The 27,552-nt window shown below is 33.3% G+C and overlaps 5 protein-coding genes across 5 annotated transcripts in view; 3 read left to right on the top strand and 2 right to left on the bottom strand.

Annotated features, from left to right (window-relative positions):
- LOC126689191 (peroxidase 3-like) overlaps positions 1-2,665 on the bottom strand; it is a 75,664-nt gene extending 72,999 nt beyond the window's left edge. Inside the window, exon 1 of the mRNA XM_050384269.1 lies at positions 2,662-2,665. The gene's annotated coding sequence lies outside the window, so the exon portion shown is untranslated. The remainder of the gene's footprint in view (positions 1-2,661) is intronic.
- On the top strand, positions 487-6,432 carry LOC126689189 (uncharacterized). Its single transcript, XM_050384267.1, has 10 exons — positions 487-955; positions 1,034-1,117; positions 2,298-2,428; positions 2,556-2,653; positions 3,931-4,019; positions 4,225-4,336; positions 4,756-4,910; positions 4,997-5,067; positions 5,821-5,935; positions 6,073-6,432. The coding sequence occupies exons 1-10, from the start codon at positions 728-730 to the stop codon at positions 6,238-6,240; spliced, it is 1,251 nt and encodes a 416-aa protein (XP_050240224.1). The 5' UTR covers positions 487-727; the 3' UTR covers positions 6,241-6,432.
- A 546-nt stretch (positions 6,433-6,978) lies between these two features.
- LOC126690310 (uncharacterized) lies at positions 6,979-18,427 on the bottom strand. Its single transcript, XM_050385424.1, has 8 exons — positions 18,197-18,427; positions 17,701-17,892; positions 17,033-17,207; positions 16,420-16,823; positions 9,238-9,543; positions 8,743-8,934; positions 7,900-8,065; positions 6,979-7,753 (listed from the first exon to the last, which is right to left on the bottom strand). The coding sequence occupies exons 1-8, from the start codon at positions 18,410-18,412 to the stop codon at positions 7,338-7,340; spliced, it is 2,067 nt and encodes a 688-aa protein (XP_050241381.1). The 5' UTR covers positions 18,413-18,427; the 3' UTR covers positions 6,979-7,337.
- Positions 18,428-23,429: 5,002 nt separating this feature from the next.
- Positions 23,430-26,043, top strand: LOC126690309 (uncharacterized). The gene is made up of 4 exons (XM_050385423.1): positions 23,430-23,753; positions 23,892-24,107; positions 24,240-24,386; positions 25,363-26,043. The coding sequence occupies exons 1-4, from the start codon at positions 23,430-23,432 to the stop codon at positions 26,041-26,043; spliced, it is 1,368 nt and encodes a 455-aa protein (XP_050241380.1).
- A 506-nt stretch (positions 26,044-26,549) lies between these two features.
- On the top strand, positions 26,550-26,951 carry LOC126690307 (uncharacterized mitochondrial protein AtMg00240-like). Its single transcript, XM_050385422.1, has one exon. The coding sequence runs from the start codon at positions 26,550-26,552 to the stop codon at positions 26,949-26,951; it is 402 nt and encodes a 133-aa protein (XP_050241379.1).
- The last annotated feature ends 601 nt before the right edge of the window (positions 26,952-27,552 follow it).

Here is a 27,552-nt window from a genome sequence, read left to right as displayed (position 1 = left end):
TAGCCATGTTAATTTTTGTTAAGAATACTATTTTGGTACTTAAACTTTACCAACAATTTATTTTTCACCTCTAAACTTTAAAAAGTTCGGTTTATATCCATAAATTATTAAAAAATTTGTTTTTCATCTCTAAACTACTGTTAAAAATGTTTTACTCTCTATCCTTAAACTTTAAAAAAGATCTTCTACTTTTTCATTCTTAAACTATCGAAAAAAAAAATATTTTTCATTATTATTTTTGTCTCTAAACTATTAAAAACTCTTTACAAAGTTCAAAGTTAAAAAATGAAAAAAAAAAAAAAAAAAGTTTAGGGATAAAAATAATCTTTTGATCAAATTTAAGAAGAGAACTAACTTCTGAGCACTCGTACATCAATTCAGCGAATTTTACAGCCAATGTGAAAAGGGTTGGATGGGTTTTTGGGCTTTTGGGTTAATTTAAAAAACTACCAACTGAAGTAAAGCCCAACATCTCTGGTCTCGTCTTGCCCAGAACTGGCTTCTACTTCTTAAATTTTTTAAGCAGCCAACGGCCATGGTTCGCCTCTCAAGTTCAAACCTAAGGACACGTAGCAGCAGCAGCCTTAAAACGCACCGTAAAAGTAAAACCCTAAACCCTTAGCTCGCCGAAGAAAGGTGAACAACTACATTACAATACAATACAAAACTGCGCAGCTCACTCGAATCTCCGTATCCTCCAAAATTCATAAGAAAATTGAATCCAAAAATGTCTCAGGAGGGAGACTCTATGGAAAAGCTAAAAGGCCTTCAAATCACTTCCCTCGACGACGATGAAGAAGGAGTAGAAGATTACGATATGAACGAAGAAGAAGACGATGACGATGAAGATGAAGATGAAGAAGAAGAATTCGTTACCTTAGGTTTCGTTGAGAAGCCTAAGAATCCTTGGTCTCTTCTCCGTCAATTATTTCCTAGCAAAGCCGGAAGCGTACCGGTACTATTTGATTTATTTGTTTCTCTACAAAAGCTTACGATTTAGTTATTGATAATGCTATTTTATTTGTGGTTGTAGGCTTGGCTAGATCCGGTGAATTTGCCGTCTGGAAAAGCTTGTGTTTGTGATATATGTGGAGAGCCTTTGCAGTTTGTGCTTCAGGTATTGCATATTTTGAGTTCGATTTTAAAAATTTTCTGATTGAATACTTGGCTGCTTCAAGTTGTTTGTTTTGTGATGAGTTAGAATTTAATTCAATTCGAAGTAGATAGTAAAACAAGGAGCTGAATTAGGTGCCAATAAAAGATAACAACTAAACTATGCGACAATAGTTAGCGGAATTAGACCATGATCGTGTTGATCATACTAAACTAAACAAGCAGCTTACAGATTATGGCGTTTTGATCATGCTGTATATGATATGTACCAAAGCGAGCTAGAAAAGTATTAATTTCAGGCCTTTGCTTTTCAATCTAGTGACTGCCAAGTGCCTAGTTTAATTCGTTATTCACGTCGTTAGCAGCTCTATTTATCTTGCACTTTTGCTACACCTCTTGCCATATTCTTTTTGCAAAAGAGCACGAGAAAAATAAAAGGATGGTCTTTGCTTCTAGTTGAGAGCCTTTTTTTATTATCTGTTAGTTGTAATTTAATGGCAAGATACTACTTAAAAGCATGCTTTGAAATTGCTTGACAAAACCAAATTAACTTGAAACAATTTAGTCCTAACAGCTTCTGTAGTTTCTAAACTTGTATAATGGAAGCCAACTCACACATTCCCTTTGAGGTTTTTTTTGACTTCAGGTAACTTGCTTTGAGTCACAACTAGCTCGTCAGACCATGCCGGAGGCTATTTCCACTCACATTTGTTCAAGAAACTTGAAACTTTTGCAACATCAGAACCAACTGCAATCTTCTAGCAAAAGACCAATGCTATACATTCCACCAAACTGATCCTAGCTGCGGTTTTGTTCATGATAGAGGCTTATAATTAGTAAAAATAGCTTTCTAGAAATTAAATTCAGTCCCAGATAATTCACTAGTAACATTTCTTTTTGAAAATGTTACTCTAGTAGGATCTGGGCTTTTAACTAAGTCTGTAACTCTAGCAAAATAAACTTCCTGCTTGAATTTGCTGCTAGGCCTGATATTAATCTGAATTTTCTGAAATCTGTAAGGAGATATCTGTGTATCTGTATCACATTTTTTCATCTCTTTATCTGTTATTTTCCTCTTCTCCTTTTACTTATCAAAAAGAAATATGGACAAATTGTTTATGTGCCTTGAGTTTATAGGTTGATCACCAGTTGATGATAACAATCTCTCACCTTTGATTTTCTAGGTTTATGCACCAATTGAGAAAGAATATGCGTTTCATCGGATGTTGTTTGTTTTCATGTGTTCATCAATGAGCTGTCTTCTTCGGGATCAACATGAGCAATGGAAACGCCATCCAGAGAAACCGTCTAGAAGGTATAGTCAACTATTGCTTTGAGTTGTATGTTCTATAAAGTTTAAACAATGAAAATTTCTAGTTATAATTAAAATTTTAAATTAAAAAATAAAACTAATGACATTTTCTCATTCCTCAAACTTACAGTGTGAAGATTTTCCGTTGCCAATTGCCTCGCTTTAATCCTTTTTACCCAAGCGAGCCCCCAAGATGCGATGGGACTGACAAACCTTCTGGAACTGGAGGTAGTTCATGGTTTCTTTCATTGCCTATATAGATTATTGTTCTTCATATTATGCGCAACTCTTCAGACTCTTCATCTCAACTTCTTGGGTTGGCTACATTTTTTTTTTCCTCATATGGGCCTCAGTACAAAATTATTGGTGGTATAAAACACCTCAGAGGAACTATAATATTTATATGCCTACAATTTAGAAATTCAAGTCCCATATTTCCATCCTCACATCCATATGCAACATCATAGGCTTCACATTGGCTCTTTGTCTAGGCAAATCTCCTCCTTTTTTCTGGTTTATTAGAAGAAATAGATTTTAGCACAGCATGCGAATTTTCATATTGCATTTATTTCTACTCAAAAGAAAAGGACAAGATGCTTATTTTTGGCCACATCCAGTTTTCTTCTTTTTTTAATTTTATAGACAAGATGAATTTTTCATGCATTCTTTAGGTGAAGCTTTGGCATACCATGCTGTATATCTGGGCATCTCCACTTTTCCCATAAAAATTCTTTATTTAAAAATAAAATAAAATAAAATCTAGCCTGAAAACAAAAAACAAAAAAAGATTTTTTTACTTATAAAAAAAAAAAAACAAAAACTATTATTTTTATTTTTTCCTGATTTCTTTGACATTGCATGCTATTGCTTCATAACTTTCTCACTCCCACCCAGGCAGACCTGTGTGATTCTATTTTAATTTTCCAATTTATGTTATAGTTTTCAAGTTCATAAGATTATTTAATGCGTTAAAGTATGATTTATGGTTGATAAATGGAAGCTAGCATGAATGCTCAATAGTAAACCGGTTATGTTTGTTACCAATATCAATATGACATCCTCTGATTTATGTTTAGCGGATTTGTGAAAAACTAAGAGGACTGCATTTATGAAAACACATTATTTCAAGGACCATAAATATTCCTCTTAGAAGGGCGTCCACATCTCCAAATTATGTTTTTTGTTTTTAAATTTTTTAATTACTATTTCTTTTAAATTATGCAATTTGATCAGCCCAAGTGATCAATTGAAAGATCAGAATCAATACACAAGTACTGTGGGTTTGCATAGCTAGCAAGGGCCTGAAAATGTGTTTGGATGTATTTGTGCACTTCCAGTTACATATAAAATGAGTACTTTCAAAAGCTCTAACACTTAATTACTGTGGGTTTGCATAGCTAGCAGGGGCCCAAAAATATGTTTGGATATATTCATGCACTTTCTGTTACATATAAATTGATGTACTTTAATAAATCTCTGATGGTATTGATGTTTGCTTGTGTTAGCTGCACTTTGTACTTGGTGTGGTACCTGGAAAGGAGATAAACTCTGTAGTAGTTGCAGGACAGCTCGTTATTGCTCAGAGAAACACCAGGTAATTGAGCCTTTTAGGTTCTTTAGTTTCCTCATGCCAATGAGCTCTAGCTCAAACTGTGCTTTCTCTCCCTATAAGAACAAGTGGAGGGTGAGTTCTACGGGTTCAAGACCCACAAGTTGCATGTATTTATAACTTACTAAAAAAAGGGTTATTTCCTCAACACCAACATAAAAAGGTTCCTACTATCCTTTTCTGTTTGCAGGCAATGCACTGGCGCTCTGGTCATAAGATTGATTGTCAACGGATGAGCATTTCTTCTCAATCATCTGATTGCCCCAATAAAAACGGAACTACTTCAGCAAATTTACAAAAAGGTCAGTAAAGTAGATGGTTTCTATTACAGTGTTAAATATGTAAAAAAAGTAGTGCATATTTACATGTATATTTGCTGTTGGAATATAAAAGTTTGTCAGCTACATCTTAGATGGCATCAATGACATCTTATGACAATGGTAACTTACTTATGTCTTATCCATCTTTATCTAAAAACTTGACCTTGAATATTAAAGATACAGGAGTAGGGTTTGATTTATTTATATATTTATTTTTTTGCTGAATAGAAATAAAAGTGGTTAATGTTTGTAGAACATGACTTAGATACTATATGTGTATTGTATATGCTTTGTATATTTACTCCTGGGAAAATATTTATTAACATGTGGTTTATTAATAGAGTAATTGTCAATACTTAAATTAGTATTTTACACCTGAAATATCTTGCATTTGCACACAGTTGCAAGCAAAACTCTGTGGCCAGAATATGAGATGATAATTGAGAATGAAAGTGAACCCAGCACAGAAATGTCTGAGGATAAAGCCTGTACCAGTTCATTGGTCTCTAAGGAAAAAGTTGATGACACAATGAACTCACTGATGGACAGTTTTGAGGTACTTGTTGTTTGCGTTGCTGTATTCAAATTTTTTTGTTTCCTTGTTCTAGACTCTTAGTTGCTTATTTCTTTGTTGATGAACAGGGTGATGATGACAGAAAAAGTTGGGCCTCTTTCCAAGAACGCATAGGCAAGGCCCCTGAACAGGTGTTAAGGTGATTGATATTTCTAATTGTGGATACAAACTTCCACATGTCAAGGCACTTGAAGTATACAAGCATTGGTGCCCTGCAACTATATAGTATGGTTTTAATATTCTGGGTACTCAGGGGGCCTTAATCACCCCATGGTGTTTGTGGCCCTCATATGGAGAATGGCAAAATGAAAGTAAGGAGGCCTCAGTTCTAACTATTTTTGGGGCCTTCTTATTTTCAGAAAAATGCAAAAAGTTTTCTAAATTTTCTGCAACATGTATAAAATTTTTTAATCTTGCTCTGGAAGCTAACAACACTAATATATATATATGTCGGTACTCGTTTGAAGATGGTAACCTAAAATTCAATGAGATCCATGTTATATAAATCATCGTTGCTTTGTATGTAACTTACCAATAAATATATGAAAAAAGCATTAATTCTACATGCATGTTGCTTCTTCAACATCTATCAAATATCTTATTTCAAATATTTATGTTGTAATTTGCCCTTAACTTTATAAGTTGGCCCCAAGTCACTTAAACTAGTAATTTATTTTTGTTAGTTACATGGTATATTCTGCGTTTATTATATGCTACATATTACTGACTTTGGTACCTGATTCTTGTCCATTCAGAGCTAGCCTAAGAAATAAGAACATTGTAGAGTCATCATTAGTCATTAGTCCTTGCTGCTTTTTGTTTGAATCCACTTATAGCCTTCTCCCTCTTTATTATACAATGACGGGTAATTTTGTTTGTTTCAAAATATCAGGTATTGTAGGAATGGTGGGGCTAAACCCCTCTGGCCCATGTCAAGTGGTCAGCCATCGAAAGCTGATATTCCTAAATGCAATTACTGCGGTGGTCCTCTTTGTTTTGAGTTCCAGGTATGCACATTGCATCTTTATAAAATCTCCGTAAAATGTTTCTTTTACATTTTACAGTCTATCTTTTCACTCGGTCAATTTCTCCAATTAAACTAAATGAAACCTTTGGTTGGTGTCTATTTTGTTGGTGATTTCAGATCTTGCCTCAGCTGCTTTATTACTTTAGTGTGAATAATGAAGTTGACTCTCTCGATTGGGCAACTATTGTTGTGTATACGTGTGAAGCCTCTTGTGCGGGGGGTGTTGCTTACAAAGAGGAATATGTTTGGGTTCAACTCCCTTCGCCATCTGCTACTGTACCTTGATAGTTATTTATCTTTTGATTTCTTTTTTTGGTTATTTATCTTTTTACAGTTGACCTATTCAGTTCTTTTTTCTTGATATGAGCTTTGAGAAGGGGAAAAATCTACTTATTTGCTCATCAATACGCATAGATGAATAGTTGGTTAACTTGAGAATCATCATCATAATTCAGATAATTTAAACCTTTTGATTAATAGTTTATTCATGGGCTACTGTCATGAGGTTAATTCCCGATTGTATTACGAAATTAATTTCACTAAGTCTTGCCATTAGATCCTTTCCTCAAATAACATAAAATGCACGGTACTTTCTAAATAAAACATCCAGACAGAAAACACATATAGATAACCGAGTAAAAGTTATTTGTCGACACTCAATAGTGTTTCAAATTATGCTCTACAAATTGTAGTATGTGATCCTTTCCTCAAATAACATAAAATGCACGGTACTTTCTAAATAATACATCCAGACAGAAAACGCATATAGATAACCGAGTAAAAGTTATTTGTCGACACTCAATAGTGTTTCAAATTATGCTCTACAAATTGTAGTATGTTATGCGTTTGAATTTTTTTTTTTTTTTTTTTTTTTTTTTTTTTTTAATGTTAAACTTTGGTTACTTTATAGAGAGAGATAGAGATGTGATAGAGAATTTTTATTTTTTATGATAGAGATGTGATAGACATTTTTTAATTTTTATTATAGAGATGTGATAGACATTGGTGTGGTATAAAGTAAAATACATAAAGTGAGATAAGATTTTTATTGATAGATAATCTTGCTTGGCCTTACGATGAGTCCATAACAAGTACATCAACAAAATTATTCATTTTTTTTTTTTTTTTTTTTTTTTGGTTTCCCAACCGGTATCCGAACCCACTGGGCCGACTAATCCGGTTTCGGAGCGGGTCCCGGGGTTAAGGTTTTAAACTCCTCCCAACGGGCTTGCGGGGGATCGAACCGTAGTTCTCCCTACCAAGTGAATAATAACTTATTTGTCACACTTACAAACCAATAACAAGTACATCAACAAAATTATTCATAATACCACAAAAAGTGAATAATAACTTATTTGTCACACTTATAAACCAACTAGCTCTCAAGGATTCACCACACTACACTTCTTCCTAATTTCTCCTGAACTTCCTGTAAGCACTTGAATGGCTCCCATCCTCATAATCGATTGAGCAAACTCCGTGAAAAAATTCTGAGAGTTAAGCAGCTCATTGACATTGTAGGTAGCTTCACTGTCGGTTAAAAGTGCAGCATCAGATTGGAAAAGACCTTCCTTTTGCTTCAAGATGTTGAAATAATTGTTGTCAAAGGATAGGGGGCTTCCAGGATCCATTGGCACAAAAGTTACATTGTTTGAGAGGCTTTTGCATTGGGTTTTCAAGAAAGCAGCATAGGTTGAGTTTAGAGAAGGATCTTCATCATTTTCATCATTTTTTCCTGTGAAATTGTATAGCCTGTTGCTGAAGAAATTGCAATGCCCAACACCAATTGTATGTCCACCTAACCAAAATTAATTTATAAATCTTCTGGACACAGCTCAAGATATCATTTTGAAAGAAACTAGATTGTTACTACTTAAGACTACTAGCAATAGGTCTTAAATTTTACATCTACATAATAATACTTCGTGAACACTGAATCTTTACCTGATAAAACAACAAGATCATGAACTGTGAGGCTTTTGTTAGCAAAAGATTGTTTCAGGGTGGCGAAATTAAAGAATGGTGATGGGATGTTGGCAAGGGCCTCTGACTGGCGCGATATGATTCCATCCCTTCTACCGGTAAGTACATCCCAAATTGGCCTCTGAAACTGCAATCATTTCCACAAGTACTTGATTACCTAATGCTAAATTCAATACGTTATTTAAAAAAGAAGAAGACACAAAGAGCTTGAGGTATAGCAATTTGCTAGCAAAATTAATTTATAGAAACAAAAAAGGTAGATTTTTCCCTAAAAGATAACATAAACTGGTGAACTGGTGCAAAACTCTAAAAGCATCCTCTTCATTTGAAACAGATCAGTTTTGTAATTTTAAATAAGAGATTAAATTATGGAAGGATGTGGTGTAAAACTCATGTTTTACCCCTCTACTCCTAATATGCCACATCATCTTATCACATATTTAAGAATAAGTATAATCACACTCAATCAATTCTAATACCCATATATAAATCCAATCAAATTGAGAATTTATTGAGATGTTATTTGGTGTGGTAGGATGTATTAAATTTTAAGTAATATACTTACACCTCATCCTTACCAAAATCGGACTCTTTAAAAAAATATCATATATATATAGCGTCATATTATATAAAATTTTAAATGACGTGACATTCTATACACTCTTAGATATATTAAAAATAAAATCTTAATCGTGAATTTGGTCAAAAACATCAACTTCACCAGCTTGGTTTTTCAAACCAAACACATCCCACTTGTGCTACTCTTTTGTTTCCAAGTCACACTAGAATATTTTCAGTACTTACTTGGTAGGAAACTGAGTCTCTAGCAGCCAAAGCAACGATATCTGCACAAGAAACTACTCCAGGACAAGTCTTCTCTAACTCTGTCTTCACCTCATCTATTACATCGAATCCTCCCAGAGATAGGTTTGGAATTGCTGCCTTCTCAGCCTGGTTATTTGGGGTAGAGTCTATCAGTACAGAGCCATCACAACCCTGACACATTATAACCATTCAAGACCTTAGATGTCTGGTAAACATATAACAAGGCATGTGTTTCCTAGTATGAGAAATGAATGCTAGCTATGAATGTAACTAACATGACCCATTATGATTTAAAAAATATCACTTCCACCTAAGTTTACTAGTGACAATACTTTTATCATGTGTCAATTATAAGAAGTCATGTTAATAGTTGTAAAAAATGTTATATTTTTAGATTTATTGTAATTTTAGGACGTGTATCATAAGGAGGGGCGTAATTCATGAAAAGAGAAAGAAGGGAGAGAGATGAATTACCCTGACGAAACAATCATGAAAATGCATCCTCAGAAACTTGGCAGGCAAAGTTGAATTGCTTGCCACACGGTTCCATATGATTTCCTTCACAATTTCCTCAGCATGGGGACAACACTCCTCATAAAAATGCATTCTCAACTGTCCATGACAAACTCCTAGAAGCCCAAACACTGCTATAAAGATAAAGAAGGAACTCAAATTAGTATTCATCTCTCTCTCTTTGTTTCTTTGCTCTACTACATACTTTTCCAACACAAGCATTGCATCCTTAAATAGAGGTAATGGTCTTCTTTCTCCGAGTAAATGGTTTCATTACAGGAAGGTAAAATTAATTTAAATAATGTTCAATCTGTACTTGATTTTGAGATTTGTGATAGGGAGAGATTGTTTGACTTGGCTTACCACTTTTTATATATTTCTTTCTTTGTATTAGTTAAAATTACCTAACATAGCAAATAGATTATTTAGGGGAACAACATCAATTGGTTAGAGCAGTTTTATGTATATTAATTTCAATTATCAATGTTGTGTATAGATTTCGATCGAGTCTACTTAGACATTACAATGTCTTCTTTCTTTTCATTATCAAGTATGATGGAAGATGATGATAATTTTTAATCGAGAAAGACACATGCAGAGAGTATATATGGATATTGTGACATGTTTTTCATGACAGACATGACCGATTCTAAAATTTTGAGGACTTAATCGGTTGTTGTTATTATTACATATGTTCTTACGTACTGTAGTGTAGGGTCAGTGACTCAGTGCTTCATTTCTTAATTTGCTGACGTTGTATGCATTTGGATTTTAATTATAAGCTAGTTTTTTTTTTTTTTTTTAATTATATTTTATTAACATTACAATCAATAACTAAATAAACTATTCCCAAACAGTCATTTGTTGTTGACTAAAAAATATAATAGGAAGCATAGTCGAACATGCATGCTTTTACAAACAAACAAAACATGCATGCTTTATTCTTAAAAATAAACACAGACTAAGTTCTTCTGCATTAAATTAACAATATGGCTGGTGGGAGCCGTTTGAATTAATTATTCCTACCAAACGCCGACACAAATTGAAAACAAACTGAATTTAACGCAAATTTAGTCGAATTTGTTGCATCCTCCATCGAGGTTTCTTTGCCAGTTGTGCAAGGGATACAGCCTACATGCCTTTTCTTTTTTCAAGTGACTAGTCAAAGACTACTGTCTCAGATAAGATATATTGCATTTCTTTTTTATCTTTTATTTGGGTTTTATTCGGTGGTGGCTTTAGAAACTTTTTTTTAGGATGGTCCTTAAAAAATAAATTATCACAATATTTTTTTGGTATCATTTTTTAAAGAAAAATGAAATTATAAATTTTTTTTATTGAATAGGTTGAACAATTATAAATTTTATCTTTTTGTTTTATAATAAGCTTTTTGTTGAATAATTTTATCACTTGTTGTTGCTTGGTCTTGTCTTGTTTTTGTTTGGTTTATGTTTGTTGTTATTTGAGTTAATATTTATTGTTGTTATTTAAGCTTTTAAAAAAAACAAGGATTAAGAATTATGTTTGAAGACAGAATTAATTTGGAGTAATGCTACGTCCACAATATTTTTACAATAAATCTTATACAAAAAGTTGTTATTAGTGGGTAAAAAAAAAATATTAATATTTGACCAAAATTAGAATCAGTAACAACTTACTACATTAGATTTGTTATAGAATTATTGTTAAAGTATTATGAATGTAGTAGCACTACTCTTATTTTTTTTTAACCCAAATTTTTATAATTCTCAAGTCAGGGTGTTCATAATTTTATTAGAATAGTCATAGTAGGTTAGTTTAGCATATAATATGTTTTTGACAAGTGTATATATACATTTTTTTGCAAGTCAGGGAGGTCACAGTTTTATTAGAATAGTCATAGTAGGTTAGTTTAGCATATAATATATTTTTGACAAGTGTATATATACATTTTTTTGCAAGTTAGGGTGGTCCTGTGACCACCCTGACTTGCATGTAGAGCCGCCACTGGTTTTATTAATGTATATCTTTAGGACATATGTTAGCAAACTATTTTATGGAACTTTTATAGAAAAATGAAAAAAAATGGCTAATTAACTTTTTTGACAAATTTCTTAATTTTTCATAAAACCTTTTCTAAAATATGTTAATCAGACTTTTTTTTTTCTTTTATCTCTCCTACAGCCTCACATAATACATTTTTCAGTACCATCTTTTGTTCGCTATTCTGCATGGGACCACCCTGACTTGCATGTAGAGCCGTCACTGGTTTTATTAATGTATATCTTTAGGACATATGTTAGCAAACTATTTTATGGAACTCTTATAGAAAAATGAAAAAAAAATGGCTAATTAACTTTTTTGACAAATTTCTTAATTTTTCATAAAACCTTTTCTAAAATATATTAATCAGACTTTTTTTTTTCTTTTATCTCTCCTACAGCCTCACATAATACATTTTTCAGTACCATCTTTTGTTCGCTACTCTGCATGGTATATAGTGTACATATATTCTTCCACAGTTCTATGCAAGGACACAATATTTCCTCTTTTTCATGACATTTTAGTCATAGTTGTACACTTAATTATCTGGGCACGCTCAAATGGAAATTAATGTCAATGCAGCAGAAGATAACCGGAATGGCAGGATGTTAGACGTGCACATCAGAATGTCAACTTGACAAGATGTTTGATGAATATATCTACAGACAAAAAGATAATGTGTGGGTTTAGATACAAGTCTGCGTTTTAAGTTTTGTTTTTTTTTTTTTTTAACTTCAGCCGTGGTTGTTGACCTAGTTAGCAATGAACAGTATATTTGTGCATTGTTCACAAGTCTCACAAATTTTACTTTTTAATAACTTTTTCATTAAAAATGAGTCCTACGGCACTATTCAATCATTTAAAAATTATTTTGCTACAGTATTTTCAGTTTTCAGTTTTCAATATCAACAAAATAAGTTCTATCCAAACGAACCCAATGTAATTCACGCAGCGGAGGATCTTGATGCTTGATGATAACTTTCATTTATTTTATATGAATCCAGTTAATATATACTTTTAGAGTTTACATTAATTATTTATTTTGAAACATTTTATAGGAAATTGAAAAAATTCTAAAAAAAAGTTCTTAACTTTTTCATAAAAAGTTTCATAAAGTAGTTTACTATTATATGGCCTAAAGACACACGTTAGTAACTATTGTATGCCCTAAGAGCACAAGTTAACAAAACTCATTTTATATAATCATATTTATAAAAATACTTGTATCATGTTATCTATTTCATACTACATTGATTAAAATATCATTTTTTATTAATTTATTTATTACTCCTTCAAATCATTTTTTTTTTCTCTCTCTCTTTTTCTCTCTGCATATGAGTAAAAAAGGTATTAAAAATTAGATTTGTATATTAATAATAATAGTGTATATATATTTACACGACTATGTAGTAACAATTCAAATTTACACAAATTTACATAGATTGATGTGGATGGTTTTTGGAGTTTGATGAGCATAATTTACTCTTTATTATAATATCATACATTAACTAATATGAGTGCTCATATGCTTAATATGAAACTTTATGATATTCAAATCTGACTATTTCTCCCATGATGGGTCTTATACTAATTGATGATGCCGAAAATATCACCAATAGATTACACAGCACTCGCGACTCAAAGCGAACCTGCACAACAAAATAACAGAAGACCTTAGGGAGCACCGGTGTGGTGCCAGCCAAATACCCTCCGAAGGTCAAGTTAGAATTATTCTCACAACTCTAGAGTGTTAGAGAGGGTAAAATTATGCGTACCTTGATTTGCGAGGGTATTAGGGCTTTTATAGTAGTAGATCAAGTCGGCTTTTCCTTCTTGGTGTAGAAGTCTTTTCCTTATGGGACTCTACTTCGAGTCTTTCCGAGCGCGGTGAGCAAGGTTTTTCCTTGTAGAGGAGATCTACTTTCAATGTGCGTAACTCCTAGAATCACCCTTGTGCTCGGATTTCCATATTGGGATTCTAGGGCATTTTAGGCAATGAGCGATAGAGACCTTTGATCAAGGACCCTTACTGTGTCCTTCAACAATGGGCCTTCAATAAGCGTTGGATCATCTCTATATCGGCCCATCAATTCCAATCTGGCAGGCCCATTACCGCAGGCCCGTCAGGCTTATATTTTATCCTCTTCACTAATAAGAACTTTTTTGACATAGTAGGAAGCATACAACTTTTCAGATTAAAGCCAATACCTAACCTTGTTGATAAGCTTTTCAGACTTAATTTGCTATTTTTTATGATACATTATTCAATTAATTAATTGTCCAGCCGATGTGGGCAATAGACACCTACAAACAAACAAACAAACAAAATTATATATGGCCATTGATGTAGCGCTCGTCAATGAACATCCGACGATTAAGTCATTAAATATTATTTTGAAATAAAGAAATATTTTCCGCGATTCAAATATCACATCTATGTTGTTTTTCTTTCATTTATGTAAGATCTTTTATGGCTGTTTTCTAAATCTTTGTCATCACGGACTGTTGTAATTATTGAAATGGTTTTTTTTTTAATATATATGATTAATTAATGAGTTAATTGGTGTTTGGGTAGGTTAGGATGAAATCATCATCGCCTTTGCTTGGTTGCTCAAGCTGGGCCATCCGAGATGGATTGGTGGCTGGACCGAGTAACCGTGTTAAGGTTGAATTCAAATGATGAAAATTATTAAATGTGTGACTAAATCCATATTATTTTGTATTGACTTTATACTTAATGCCCAAGACATATTCGTGCTTACACGGTTTCGCCTCCATGTTTAATCAATTTAAGGGGGTGTTTGGTACATGCACTTAAAAACATGTATTTTGTTATTTGAAAACATGTGTGAATGTTGTATAAAAACTGAAAACATGTATTTGAGTTGCCATACCAAACAGGGCCTAAATAGCTAAGAACGCGTACTACAACTAATTGTTTGGTGCAATCAAATTGTTTGCTTAAATAAATAAATAAATATATATATATATATAATTTTTTTATTAATGCTAAATATACAAATATTTTTACAAAATTTTTTACAAACCGTTAATGTGGTGAGTAGTTATTATTAAATGAAAAAAAAATTATGTTAATGGTGGGTTTAGATGAAGACCAATAAGAAATTGGCAACATCAACAATTTGTAAAAATATTGTAAAATAATTTGTGGCGGTAGCATTACTCATAATTTTTTTTTTCCTATAAAAAAAAATGTCTCCATCACTAGGAACTTTGATTATATCTAGTCAAAGGAACATGGGGTAGTTGTTTGCCAAATCCCAAATTTTTTTAGTGTGATGATTTTTCTGTTATAGAAGAATTTTACAATAATGTCAAAGTCAATGATGTTTTATTAAACTATTGATAAAATTAATAATGCTATGTTATTAAGTACACACAAATAAGATGTGATTCTCAAGCCATTGTATTAACCTCAATAATGATCAGCTAATAAGTAAATTTTTCTTTCAAACCTTGTGGAGGTGGAGAACAGCACAAAACAATTTGGCAAGTCAGCATAATCGGTACTTTAGAAAGTAAATATTAACAAGAAAGCCTAGATTAAGTGTTTGACACATGCTAGCGTCCACCTCCAGAGTCCAATCCCCTCTCTTATTTATTGAATCATAAAAAATAAAAAATAAAAAGAAACAAATATTACCTTTATGGAAAAAAATTTTCCTCTAAACCAATTTAGAAGAATTTTCCTCCAATCCACTACATGACTGTTAAAAAAACCACATTCATATATAATTTTAGTCACATGACATTTTTAATAAGTTATATAACTTGTTTAAATAATACACATGGTCCATGCATATTCTTACCTTTATAGTGTGCAGGAAGCAAAAATTAAAAACAAAAACTAATTATTGTCAAGTTCAACACTATTACAAATATACTCTGGCATCCAAAATTTCACATTCTATAAGAAAGTAAGAATGTCTTTCAATTAGCCTAGACCAAAAAGGAGACTTATTGTTACAGTACCATTCGGGAGTTCTAATATCTAACTGCCTTTAAGCAGAATTCAATTGAACACAGTAATCACAAGGAGACTAACAAATGTGTGCTTTGAAAAAGGGATGCCATCAGGAAGATTAGTTTTCATTTTGTTGCCCCAACAGTCAATAGATATATTGTTCTTTGCTTCCATTAGATTTCTAGTTAACGGGTGCTCTTAAAATATTTGTTAATGGACCATTTTAAAAAAGTTTTAATACCACTTTTATGATAAATATAAAAAGTTATTAAAATTTTAATTACTTTTTTCTTTTCCCATAAAAAATTTGAAAAAAATATTTTCTAACCTAATGTTCTTAGGACATTCGTTAACTTTTTTTTTTTTTTTGGTACTATCTAGAATATGTATTATTTAATGTACGAATCGAATTTTCCTTTCTCTCTCTCACCAGCTCTCGAACCCAAGACCTGATACTCATTATAAGTAGTCAAACCATTGAGTTGCTATGAGAGCCGGTGAAGGGAATGAACTTAGCCTACCTAAAAAAAACCTACTATTGAATACAACGTGGACATAGATTTTTTTTTTATTAAACTGGGGAAGATTCGGTCATAGTCTTATTTAGGAGGTTGAATTATGATACTGATATACTAGTAAAGAAAAATTCAAACCACATAATTATATACATTTACATGTCCTTCTCAAAAAAAAAAAAAAAAATATATATATATATATATATACATTTACATGTGTATGCATTAATATAAAATGAATATTAGATTAAGTCATAACTTATAAATGGAACCTCCATTTGAAACTTAATTAAAGCTATCCCCGATAAGTGGATTGATCATATTTACTGCGAAACTAACCAATGTGCTGATGCATTAGTAAGACTTTGGATCGGGAACTATCTCTTCTTTTGTAATATTTTTGGAACCACTACCTATGAGGGAAAAACTAGTAGATTTTGATAAAGTTAGTGTAGTATGTAACAGACTTATTAATTCCTAATCTATGCATATCTTCTATTTATGCCCAAAAAAAAAAAAAAAAAAATTTAAGGGAACTTATTTTTATAAATTATTCATAATGACACAAAAAGTAAAAAAAATACAACTTATTTGTCACACTTATAAACCAACTAACTCTCAAGAATTAACCACATTACACTTCTTCCTAATCTCTCCCGAACTTCCTGTAAGCACATGAATGGCTCCCATCCTCTTCATCGATTGACCAAACTCCGTGAAAAAATCTTGAGAGTCAAGCAGCTCATCGACAGTATTGGTAGCTTCATTGTTGGTTAAAAGTGCAGCATCAGATTGGAAAAGACCTTGATTCAGCTTCAAGTTTTTGAAGTAGTTGTTGTCAAAGGATAGGGGGCTTCCAGGATCCATTGGTACGATAGTTATTTTGTTTGAGAGGCTTTTGCATTGGGTTTTCAAGAAAGCAGCATAGGTCGAGTTTAGAGAAGGATCTGCATCATTTTTTCCTGTGAAATTGTATAGCCTGTTGCTGAAGAAATTGCAATGCCCAACACCAATTGTATGTCCACCTAACCAAAACTAATTTGTCAATAACTTGGGCACAACTTAAGATATCATTTTGAAAGAAATAGACTGTTACTGCTTAAGGCTAGCAATAGGGCACAGATTTTTACATCTACATACGCGATATGTTTATGTAAAAGACCTTGATTTAGTGAAACAGTGTTATCATATTACAAGCTTATATAAAGCTTTTTCCCCCATATAGAATCTTTACCTGATAAAACAACAAGATCATGAACTGTGAGACCTTTGTTAGCAAAAGATTGTTTTAGGCTACTGAAATCGAAGAGTGGTGATGGGATATTGTTGGCGCGGACCTCTGAGTCTGACTTATGTGATATGCTTCCATCCCTTCTTCCGGTAAGTACTTCCCAGATTGGCCTCTGAAACTGCAATAATTTCCACAAGCATTTGATTACATAATGCTAAACTCAAGATGTTGATGAAAAAAAAAAAAAGGAAAGAGAAAGATCTCGAGGTATTGCATTTTGCAGGCAGAATTGATTTATAGGAACAGAAAAGGTAGTGTTATTTTGATAATGGTGTGTGTATTTATACTTGAAAGAGAAACATAAACCAGGTGAAGGTGTAGAACTAGTAAAGGAGATTAGTTTCATTGTGCGGATTAATTTTTTTCAAATCTAAAAGTATATTTCGTGTCACATTATTTAAATAATATAACATAACATTCTATACACTATTAGATGTTAGAAATAAAATCTTAATCATGAAAGTGATTCTTTTCGTTTCTGTTTCATTTGAAATGGAAAGGAATTTGGTCAAAAAAATCAACTTCACTGCCTTGGCATGGTTTTTCAGACCAGACACATCCAACTAATGCTATTTGTTTCCAAGTCACACTAAAATATTTCCAATACTTACTTGGTAGGAAACCGAGTCTCTAGCAGCCAAAGCAATGATATCTGCACAAGAAACTACTCCAGGACAGGTCTTCTCTAACTCTGTCTTCACCTCATCTATTACATCGAATCCTCCCAGAGATAGGTTTGGAATTGCTGCCTTCTCAGCCTGGTTATTTGCTGTAGAGTCTAGCAATATAGAGGCATCGCAACCCTGATACATTATAGCCATTTAAGACCTTAGGTGTCCAGTAAACATATAACAGTGCATGTGTTTCATGGTTTGAGAAATGAATGTTAGCTATGAACGTTGTTGATATGACCTATGTTATGATTAGGATAATATCACTTTCATTTAAGTCTACCACTAACAATATTTTATTATGCGCCAATCACAACAAGCTATGTCAAACATTGTAAAAAATATTATATTCCTAAAAATTGTAATTTTAGGACATCAATGATAAGTAGGAATGTAATGCATGGGGAGAGATAGAAAGATAAAAGATGTGAATTACCCTGACAAAACAATCATGAAAATGCATCCTCAGAAACTTGGCAGGCAAAGTTGAATTGCTTGCCACACGTTTCCAAATGATTTCCTTCACAATGTCCTCAGCCAGGGGACAACTATCCTTGTAAAAATGTTTTCTCAACTCCCCTCCATGACAAACTCCTAGAAGTGATCCAAAGACTACTATAGAGATCAAGAAGGAACTCAAATTAGTATTCATCTCTCTCTTTGTTTCTCTCTTTTCTCCACTACCTTGCTAACACACACATTGCATCCTTAAATAATAGTGGTAGTGGTCTTTTTTCTCCGAGTAAATAGTTCATTACAGGAAGGTCAAATTTATTTTAATAATGTTAAATCTTTAGTTGATGTTGAGATTTGAGAGAGAGAGAGAGAGAGTCTTTGACTTGTCTTAACACTTTTTATATTTTTCTTTCTTTGTGTTAGACATAGCAAATAGATTATTGAAGGGAACAACGTACGTCAATTGGTTAGTACGGTTTTATATATGTTAATTTCAATTATCAATATTTTGTATAGAGCTCGAGTCTAGCTGCTCAGACATGATAATATCTTTCTTTCTTTTTCCTTATCAAGTATAAATGTATGATGGAAGCAGCTGATACTTATTAATCGAGAAAGACACATACGGAGAGTAGTAATGGATGTGGCATGTTTTTCAAAACAGACATGATCGACTCTAAAATTTTGAGGACTTGATTGTTGTTATTGTTACATATGTTCTTACTGTAGGGTCAGTGCACTGACCCTGCAGTGGCTTCATTTCTTTGATCGACTCCATTTAGTTCTTCACTCAAAATACAATGGGAAACATAGTCAAACATGGATGCTTTATTCTTGGAAATAAACACACACTAATTTCTTCTGCATTAAATAAACAATTTGATTGGTAGAGGCCGTTTGAACCAATTATTCCTACCAAATGTTGAAATAAACACACACTAATTTCGTCGAATTTGTTGCATCCTCCATCGAGGTTAATTTCTTTGCTACTTGTACAAGGGATATAATGGCCTCTAAGCCCTTTCTTTTTCTTATGATGTGAAAGTTTCACAGAATCTTAGACTATTCAAAGACTATTCTCTCAAAAGACTAGTCAAATATCGCATTTCTTCCTATTTTTTATTTTTTCCTTTTCTCTCTCTTCGTGCCTCATGATACATTATTAAGTACCATATATAGTTAATTCACTACCATGCATAGTATATACTATATAGTACATTGCATGCATGCAAGGACCTACAATTTCCTTTTCTCTCTCCTTGTGCGCCATGATACATTTTTTAAGTACTATAGTTCATTTCCATGCATAGTATGTAGTACATATGTTGCATGCATGCGAGGACCCAATATTTCCCTTTTTCCATGACATTTTAGTCTTAGTTGTATCTTTACTTATCTGGGCCAGCTCAAAAGAAAATTTGAATGCAGCAAAAGCTAACGGAAATGGCACGGTGTTGGAAATTAATGTATTAGATTGTCAACTTGAAATGCACGTTTGAGCTGTTTGGATGTAACTTCTGTGAAAATTAAAGAGATAATGTAATTCATGGGTAGAGATAATTACTTGATGCCTGAAAATTGTCATTGTAGTTAAAATGAATCTTCATGATCGATATTCAGTCAGGAAGTACTTCTCCCATGATAGATCTTATATTAATAGGAACTTTATTGACATCGTAGGAAGCATAAAACTTTTTGGATTAAAGCCAATATTAATAACCTTGTACATAAGTCTTTTAGAGTTAATTTGCTATCTTTTGTGATAAATTAAATTAATTGGTTGCACAGCTTACATAGACTATGGACACCAATGTAGTGCTGGTCATATTGATCATCGAATGATTAAGTCAATAAATATTCTTTTTTAATTTTTTTAAAGAAATTTTTTGGCAGTTCAAATGTCATACCTACGGGGTTTTTCTTTCTTTTATGAGATCACTTTTATGAAAGATCTTGACGTGTTTTTTTTTTTTGTTTTTTTTTTTAAATCTGAGATGAAATTTTACTATAGTCTAATCTAAATATATGTGTGTGTAAACCTCCTTTTTAGAAGTAATTCTTAGGTACTATTAGAGTACTGAAAATGATACTCCATCATTTCACATTTATGATGAAGTTCACTTATTAAATTTATGATGTGGTTCACCATGAATATGAGAGGAGGAAGCATTATTTTTCCATACTCCAAAAGTATATCTAAGAATTGAACCCCGGTCTATGTTATTGTGGTTAATGGGAAGTAATGGCTGTAACTTGTAATTATTGAGATGATTTTTCTATATTAATTATATGATTAATTAATGAGTTGAGTGGTCTTTGGATAGGCTAACATGAAGTCATCCTCGCCTTTGTTTGGTTGCTCAAGCTGGGTTGTCCGAGATGGATAAGTGAGATAAGTCTCTGGACTGAGTAAACGTTAAGGGTCGAATTGAGCAGATGAGATAGATCAAATGTGACTACATAGATATCATTTTGTATTAAGTTTTACTTAATGCCAAGATATGCATGCATGGTTTAATAGATTTATATAGCTGAGAACGTGTCAAATTGTCTGCAATCAAATTGTCTGCTAAACTTTTTGGATGCAATCAAATTGTCTGCTAAACTTTGTCAAAGGAATATAGAGTTGTTTGCCAAACCTGAAAGTTTGGGTGCGACGTTTGTTCATATTTTGAGCAAACCAATCTTTCTTGTTTTTCTGTTCTAGAAGAATTTTAAAATGTCAAAGTCAATGATGTTTGATGAAATTCTTAATAAAAATTAATAATACTATATTATTAAAGATGTGATTCTCAAGCGATTATATTAACCTTGATAATGAGTAAATTAATATTAAGTAAATTTTGCTTTCAAGCCTTGTGGATAACAGCACAAAACAATTTGGCAAGTCGGCATAGTCATTACTTTAGAAAGCAAACATTACCAACTTATTCTATGCTTGATGTTGAAGCCAAAAATAAAATTAAAAACTAAGGACAAGCTGAACACTATTACAAATATTCAGGAATTCGAAATTTCACATCCTATAAAAAATTTCTTCCAATTAGCCTAAACCAAATGGTGACTTATTGAGCCATAAACAAGTAGTGGGTAGGAACTAGGAAGTTCAGCTTCAATTCCAACTTATTAAACAAGAGGGAAAATGTGGAAAGCAATAGATGAATATTCAATCAAACTAATCAAGATAGAAATTCACAATCAAATCATAGATAGGGTTGTTGACAACTGAACGAACAACGAAACTGCTTAAGCAGAATTCAATTGAAAACAGTCACAAGGAGACAAATTACAAATGTGTGCTTTGGAAAAGAGATGCCATCTGGAAGATTAGTTTTTCATTTTTGTTGCCCCAATAGTCAACATTATTCTTTGTTTCCACTGGATTTCTAGAATATATATATATATATATATATATGTGTGTATTTTTGCTGATATCTAGAATATGTATTATTTACTGTACAAATCCTGTTTTTTCTATAAATAAACAACCGACCCTCCCATAATTAAGTAGCCCGCGTGGTGATGGGGATGCATTAGCCGAATCTAGAATCCCCTAAAAATAACAATAAAAATAAAAATAAAAATAGATTAAATTCTATAAGGACGTAGTATAAAACTCATGTTTTACCCCTTTAATTCTAATATGTCACATCATCTTATTACATATTTTAAAAAAAAAAATAACTACACCCAATCAATTCTAATACTCATATATAAATTCAACTAAATTGGGAATTTATTAAGATGTTATTAGGTGAAGTAAGTAGCCTGCATGGTGATGGGGATGCGTTAGCCGAATCTAGAATCCCCTAAAAATAACAATAAAAATAAAAATAAAAATAAAAAGAGATTAAATTCTATAAGGACGTAGTGTAAAATTCATGTTTTACCCCTCTAATTCTAATATGTCACATCATCTTATCACATATTTAAAAATAAACATAACTACACCCAATCAATTCTAATACTCATATATAAATTCAACCAAATTGGAAATTTATTAAGATGTTATTAGGTGAAGTAAGATGTATTGAATTTTAATTAAAATGCTAGTGTGGCAATCACTTATTGGATGGTGTAAAACGTGAGTTTTACAATGTCAAAGTTTAATTGACTGTACAGATAAGAAACAGTTGGAGAAGACAGATGCAATAAATTCAAGCTAATTGGGTTGAAGAATGTTTAGAGACATAGGCTCGAGCAGAGAGGCGGAGCATTAGAACAGAGCATTGGAAGAATTGTGGATGAGCTTGCTAAACGATTGTTGTAGCAGATACGACCTGTAGTTTAGGCTTAGATCAATTAGAAGCTATGTATATAAACACGTGTAATATAGTGATTGGTTGTAGGTGTTGGATCCGTATAGTGTGGAGTTAGTTATTCCATTCTTGTGTTAGTCTTGGTATATAAACCTCTTGTACATTTAGTTTGATAATTAATGCAATTAACAAAAATTTCTTCATTCTTGATCTTCTCTCTAGCTTGTTATCAATTTCTCTCTTTCCTAGCTCTCTGTTTTCTTATATGGTATCAAAGCTTTGTGCTTCTGTCAATGGCAAACCAAGATCAAGCTTCGCAATCTTCTTCTTCTCAATCCACTGCTCATCGTGAGCTTTCTCCAATGGAGGATTCGAGAAGTCCATTTTTCTAGCATCATGGAGAGTCACCAGGTGCAATTCTCGTCACTCAACTCTTGACAGAAGACAATTACCCTAATTGGGCTAGGGCTATGCATGGCATTGGATGCGAAGAGCAAGCTAGGCTTTGTGGATGGTTCCATAACAGATTCCATGGCAATTACTCCTCTGGAAAAGATTACCTAGTCAAAGAACAATTCCATGATTTCTTCATGGATCTTGAATTCAATCTCTCCTCACATCACTACAAGTGTGATTTATAGAAACACTGCAATGGAGGTTTGGAATTCACTTAGGAATCGTTTCTCACAAGCTAATGGTCCACGGATTTCACAGCTTTAGAAAATGATTTCAACAATTATGCAAGGAGATACAACAGTGACTACTTTCTTCACTGATCTTTAAGCTTCTTGGGATCAATTGCTTAATCTCAAGCCTTTACTATGTTGTTCTTGTGGTAAATGTGTATGTGGAGTGAATGACAAGATCACATCCTTTCATCATCAAGATTCTTTGATGCAATTCCTTAATGGCTTGAATGAAGTCTATTCATAAGTCAGAACTCAGATTCTGATGATGGAGCCAAGTCCCTCAATTGACAAGGCTTTCTCTTTGGGGACACAAGAGGAAAGGCAGAGAGCTTTAGGTTTCAATGGAGGAACTTCAGTTGATTCAACTGCTCTTGTAGTCAAGACTCAAGGGTTCAATCAAGTTGGGAAGAACACAAAAGGAAAGGGCAGACCTGTATGCAGTCATTGTGGCAAAGTTGGTCATTTCATTGAGAAGTGCTACAAACTAGTTGGATTTCCACCAGGGTACAAGCAAAAGAGCAAGGTGTCTATGGCTAAACAAGTGACTCGTGATGGTGAACCTGGTCAATTCGAGGCTACATCACAATCAGCATATTTCCCTTTCACATCTAAACAATGCCAATAGTTGTTGTCAATGCTGAGTTCTCATGCATCTTCTTCTGGCACCAATGATGCTATTCACTTAGTAAATTCAGCTCTCTCAAGTATTTCTTGTGCCTTTTTCCAGGATTCTGTTTGTCTTAATTTGAAGAATTTAGTTTTTACTGAAAATCCTTCAAACAAAATAGCTTACAATGAGGAAACTTGGGTTCTTGATACAGGGGCCACTGACCATATTATCCATTCCACTTCATTGTTTACTAAGATTACTAGTTCAATCTTTTCTTTTGTGCATTTGCCTAATGGTGAAAAGGTTCTTGTCACACACATAGGCATAGTTCAGGTCACTTCAAACTTAATTCTTGAGGATATGATTTATGTCCTAGCCTTTACTTTCAATCTGATTTCAGTAAGCAAATTAACCAAGTCCTTGTCATGTTGTTTGGTTTTCCTCTCCAATTATTGTTTCATACAGGACCTTACCTACTGGAATATGATTGGATTGGGTAAGCTTCATAGCAATCTGTACCTGTTGCAAACTTCAGAGAATTGCAAGTTTATCTCAGAAGCTACTACTGTCCTAGAGTCAGTTTTACAATCCTTTGTTCATTCTGTTTCTCATGTTTCTATTGTTACTAAGCCTTACTTGTGGCATCTTAGATTAGGACATGTCTCTGATGACAAACTTCATCATTGTATATATGGGATATCTTCCTTTCATTCCAATAAAGAATGTGTTGTTTGTCCCATTGCAAAGCATAAAAGATTGCATTTTCCTAATTTTAAATACTTGTTTGATCATGCTTTTGATTTAATCCACTGTGATGTATGGGGACCCTTTGATAAAACAAGTCATGATGGCTTTAAATACTTTCTTACCATTGTAGACGATGCTACAAGGTCCACATGGGTTTACCTCATGAAATCTAAAACAGATACTAGGCCTTTATTGATTTCATTTTGCAAAATGATATTCACTCAATTTCAAAACAACATCAAAGTAATTAGAGCTGACAATGCCTAAGAGTTTTTCCTCAAAGAATTTTATGCTCAACATGGGATTATCCATCAACACTCCTGTGTTGCTACTCCACAACAGAATTCAGTTGTGGAGAGAAAGCATCAACATATTCTAAACATTGCAAGGGCATTGAAATTTCAGTCTAACATACCACTTTGTTATTGGGGAGATTGTGTTTTGACAGTAGTTTACATCATAAATAGGCTGCCTAGTACTATTTTAGACCATAAAACTCCTTTTGAGAAGCTTTATAGCAAGATTCCTTCTTATCATCACTTAAAAGTTTTTGGATGTCTTTGCTTTGCCTCTACATTAGCTCACAATAGGTCTAAGTTTGCTTGTAGATCTATTCCTTGTGTTTATCTTGGTTACCATTTTGGTGTTAAGGGTTACAAGTTGTTAAACTTGGTCACAAGGCAAATTTTTATTTCAAGGGATGTTTCTTTTCATGAAACTACTTTCCCATTCATTTCTTCTGCCACTTTACCTCACTCCTCTATTTCCCTTCCTCTTATTTGTCCTAATGTGGCTACTCCACATGATTCCATGTTTTTAGAACCTGTTATTCCTTCACCAGGTATTCCATCTTCTAATTCTGGTCCTATTCAGGTTTCTAGCCAATTTTTTAGACTCTTCTCTTCCTGTCATCTCAGATTCTACAATACCAGATTCTGCCATACCAGATCCTGTCATTACAGATTCTGCAGAAGCTGGTTCATTGCCCCTTGTTCAAGGGCATGCTGTTGTTCCACATGCTTCCCTTCCTTCTTTAAGAAGATCCTCTAGGCCTATGAAACCCCCTTCCTACTTGCAAGACTATAAGTGCAGCACTATCATTTCCAATGAGCTTACACAGTCTAATCCTATCATAAGCAAGTCAGGTGCTTCCTCAATCACTCAAGGTACCAAATACCCTCTTTTGGACTATCTTGATTCATCACATCTCTCTCCTTCCTATGCCAATTTTTGTTCTCTTATTACTTCTAAACCTAAACCAAGATTCTATCATGAGGCTGTTAAGGATCCTAAATCGCAAGAGGCCATGAATGCTAAGATTGTAGTCTTGGTTTCTAATAATACTTGGACTCTTACTCCCTTGCCTTCAAACAAAAAGGCAATTGGATGTAAATGGGTCTATAGGGTGAAGTACAAGGCTGATGGTTCTGTGGAGAGATATAAAGCAAGGCTAATTGCTAAGAGGTTTACTCAACAAGAAGGGTTGGATTTACCAACACATTCTCACCAGTTGCAAAGTTGACCACTGTCAAGACTCTTCTTGCCATATCTGCTATGAAAGGATGGCATTTAGTCCAATTAGATGTCAATAATGCATTCTTAAATGGGGATCTTCATGAGAAAGTGTATATGCAACTCCCTCAGGGCTTTCACAGCAAATGGGGGAATGTTGTTTGCAAATTAAATAAGTCTTTGTATGGGCTTAAACAGGCATCAAGGTAGTGGAATGCAAAGTTTTGTTCTGTTATCAAGCAACATGGTTTTAAGCAATCTAAAGCTGACTACTCATTATTTACAAAGAAGTTCAATGATTCTTTCATAGCTTTGGTGGTTTATATTGATGATATTCTCATAGCTAGCAACAATGTTCAAGCAATTGAAGAACTTAAGGTTTCTTTAGATCAACATTTCAAACTTAAAGACCTTGGAGGTTTAAAGTATTTTCTTGGTCTTGAGGTAGCTAGATCAGACAAAGGAATTACTTTGTGTCAACGAAAATATGCTTTAGAGATCTTGAAGGATGCAGGAATGTCAGCTTGCAAGCCTAGCAAAGTACCAAATGAGCAGAATTTGAAGTTAAGCAAGTTTCAAGGTAAATTTCTATCTGATCCTGGAGTGTACAGAAGGTTGGTGGGCAGGTTGTTGTATCTGACTATCACTAGACCAGATATAGCATATCCTGTTCAAAAACTAAGCCAATTCATGTCCAAACCCAGGAAGCCTCATCTACATGCTACTTATAAGGTGCTGCAGTACATAAAGGGTTGTCCTAGTCAAGGAATTTTTTTGTCTGCTTCATCAGATTTTCATTTGAAGGCTTACACAGATGCTGATTGGGCATCTTGCATTGATACCAGAAGGTCAACTACAGGGTACTGCATATTTTTAGGTGATTCTCTAATATCTTGGAAGTCCAAAAACAGTCCATAGTGTCTAGATCTTCTGCTGAAGCAAAACATAGGGCTATGGCTGTTACTGTTTGTGAGATGACTTTGTTATTGGCCTTATTAAAGGATTTGTAGATCTATCATCCTCAACCTGCACTACTGTTTTGTGACAATCAAGCTGCTATTTACATTGGAGAAAATCCAATGTTTCATGAAAGAACCAAACACATAGAAGTGGACTGTCATTTAGTCAGAGATAAGGTGCAAGACAATGTAGTTAGACTATTCTTTACTCCCACACATTCACAATTGGTAGACTTGCTTACAAAAGCTCTTAACAGTCAACAATTGAAGTACTTATTAGGCAAGATGAGTTTTGTGAACATCCACAGTTCAGCTTCTCATCTTGAGGGGGAATGTCAAAGTTTAGTTGACTGTACAGATAAAAAATAGAAGGAGAAGACAGATGTAAGCAATTTAAGCTATTGAAGACATAGGCTCAAGCAGAGAGGCAGAGCATTAGAACAAAGCATTGGAAGAATTGTGGATGAGCTTGCTAAACGATTGTTGTAGCATATATGACATGTAGTTTAGGCTTAGATCAATTAGAAGCTATGTATATAAACACGTGTAATATAGTGATT

Source organism: Quercus robur, chromosome 6 (genome assembly GCF_932294415.1).
Source record: "Quercus robur chromosome 6, dhQueRobu3.1, whole genome shotgun sequence".
Taxonomy (NCBI): Eukaryota; Viridiplantae; Streptophyta; class Magnoliopsida; order Fagales; family Fagaceae; genus Quercus; species Quercus robur.
Note: the sequence above shows the minus strand (reverse complement) of the source record. Positions and strands in the feature narration are given on the sequence as shown.

Excerpts from the sequence above, each read along its gene's own strand:
- LOC126690309 (XM_050385423.1), top strand. The coding sequence starts at position 23,430 with ATGGAGCCAAGTCCCTCAATTGACAAGGCTTTCTCTTTGGGGACACAA. Across the intron at positions 24,108-24,239 it reads CACACATAGGCATAGTTCAG|GACCTTACCTACTGGAATAT; the intron begins GTCACTTCAAAC and ends TGTTTCATACAG. Across the intron at positions 24,387-25,362 it reads TTGTTCATTCTGTTTCTCAT|GTATTCCATCTTCTAATTCT; the intron begins GTTTCTATTGTT and ends TTCCTTCACCAG.
- LOC126689189 (XM_050384267.1), top strand. The coding sequence starts at position 728 with ATGTCTCAGGAGGGAGACTCTATGGAAAAGCTAAAAGGCCTTCAAATC. Across the intron at positions 2,654-3,930 it reads CAAACCTTCTGGAACTGGAG|CTGCACTTTGTACTTGGTGT; the intron begins GTAGTTCATGGT and ends TGCTTGTGTTAG. Across the intron at positions 5,068-5,820 it reads GCCCCTGAACAGGTGTTAAG|GTATTGTAGGAATGGTGGGG; the intron begins GTGATTGATATT and ends TCAAAATATCAG.
- LOC126690307 (XM_050385422.1), top strand. The coding sequence starts at position 26,550 with ATGTCAGCTTGCAAGCCTAGCAAAGTACCAAATGAGCAGAATTTGAAG.
- LOC126690310 (XM_050385424.1), bottom strand. The coding sequence starts at position 18,412 with ATGAATACTAATTTGAGTTCCTTCTTGATCTCTATAGTAGTCTTTGGA. Across the intron at positions 17,893-18,196 it reads TTCATGATTGTTTTGTCAGG|GGTTGCGATGCCTCTATATT; the intron begins GTAATTCACATC and ends ATAATGTATCAG. Across the intron at positions 7,754-7,899 it reads TGATCTTGTTGTTTTATCAG|GTGGACATACAATTGGTGTT; the intron begins GTAAAGATTCAG and ends AATTTTGGTTAG.